Raw genomic sequence first — 1620 nt, forward strand, 5'->3', positions numbered from 1 at the left:
GGACAGCAGCAAGAACGAGAAGCAGGCGCACCGGGCAGGCGATAGAGACTTGGCCAAAAGCGGCACAGCCGGCACGCAGGAGGGGCACGCGGCCGCGGAGAACCGCAAGGCGGCCGCCCTTTCCGAAATGAGCACGGGCGAAGAGACCAGCTCAGATTCAGACCGGGATTCCGCTTCCTTCCCGGGCGTGGGTCAGAACATGTCTGTCTCTATCCAGACCAGCCAGGACTGGAAACCCACCCGCAGCCTGATCGAGCACGTCTTTGTCACCGACGTCACCGCTAACCTGATCACAGTGACGGTCAAGGAGTCCCCCACCAGCGTCGGGTTTTTCAACCTACGGCAATACTGAGCCCAGGAGCAGGAGAGGAGGGAGAGGGTCCTTCAGCCTCTCTCAGCTTTGCCCAGCTCTTCCATCAGGTTTTACTTTCTTCAAGCGAACGCGGAGCCCTCGTGAGACCTGCTGGGACTCGTGTCTAGAGAGGCGTGAGAAAGACGCGGTGAAACCTGCTCAGAACTGCCAGCGGGTTCGAGGGATCCCTCCTGGCTTCTCTCCATCCTCTCCGGAGCCGGTGCCCCGAGCGGAGGTGGCTGATGCCGTCCTCCGAGAGCAGGGGCACTGGTGCTGCCGGGGGTGACAGGCTGGCAAGTTTTGAGCCAGGCTTCACTGTCCGCGGGTTCCTTTGCTTTACAGCTCGAAACGGCAGATTGCAAGGTCTGCGGCGCTCTGGCAGCAGGGAGAGGGTGTGGAGCTGCGAGGGGCCAGGCTTACGCTCGGGAGAGGAGAAGGAGATCCTTTTCTTTCCTCTGGGCTCCCCCTGAATCTGTCTGTGAGCTGTGGGGAGTCGCAAGTCAATCCAAATGAGCCAGCCGCTGCTCCCAGCCCTCGGGGGCTGCTGGGGGGCGGCTGTGCGCGGGGGTTTTTCAGGGTACACTCAGCCCAGCCACCCCCCTGGGCGAGGTCACTTCCAATGATGGTGAAGTCCACGACGTTTCTGTTGTGGTTTCCAGCTGATAGGGAAATATTGTTTACATTTTTTTATTAAGGAAAAATCCTTTTTTTTTTTTTTGCGGGAGGGGAATAAACCCAGTCTAGGGAAGACTGAATCCTGGATGCCGCTGATGATTCGGGCGTCAAAGGTGCCTCTTTCAAAGCAAGGGGCGCCTGGCAGTGGGCATCATCTTGCCACCCGGGGCCGGTCCTGCCTTGGGAGCCAGCGAGAGCCGCTGGCTGCTTTGCAGTGACTTTGCCTTTCAGAGGAAAGAAAAGCCTGAATTGCTGTGCAGCCCAGGGAGCCCCAGCGCTGCTCCTCTGCCTCGCCCCGGCATTGCCAGCCTCTCCCCCTCCCGTTCTGCAGTTTCCAGGCACGCGTAGGGACCGAGCTGGGGATGTTTTTTAAGTCCTGCAGACCACACAAACCCTTCCAGCGCAGGTAGGTTGGTACTCGGGCTGCCGGGTGGCTGTGGGTCAGCGCTGGAGTTCAGCTAAAAAGCGTCACCCGGGCAGAGCTGGGGGTGAGCCCTCCCTGCTGGGAGCCCGGCCAGAGCCAGCCCCGCGCCGTGGGTGCTGGCTGCGTTCGACTTACGCTGATCATCCACATTTTTCTCCCGCTGGAGGGC

The 1620-nt window shown here is 60.6% G+C and overlaps 1 protein-coding gene across 1 annotated transcript in view; it reads left to right on the plus strand.

Annotated features, from left to right (window-relative positions):
• CBX2 (chromobox 2) overlaps positions 1-352 on the plus strand; it is a 5283-nt gene extending 4931 nt beyond the window's left edge. The window contains exon 5 of the mRNA XM_009643024.2: positions 7-352. Coding sequence (XP_009641319.2) covers positions 7-352 — 346 coding nt within the window. The remainder of the gene's footprint in view (positions 1-6) is intronic.
• Positions 353-1620: the final 1268 nt, after the last annotated feature.

Source organism: Egretta garzetta, unplaced genomic scaffold (assembly GCF_000687185.1).
Source record: "Egretta garzetta isolate BGI_Z169 unplaced genomic scaffold, ASM68718v1 scaffold1097, whole genome shotgun sequence".
NCBI lineage: Eukaryota > Metazoa > Chordata > Aves > Pelecaniformes > Ardeidae > Egretta > Egretta garzetta.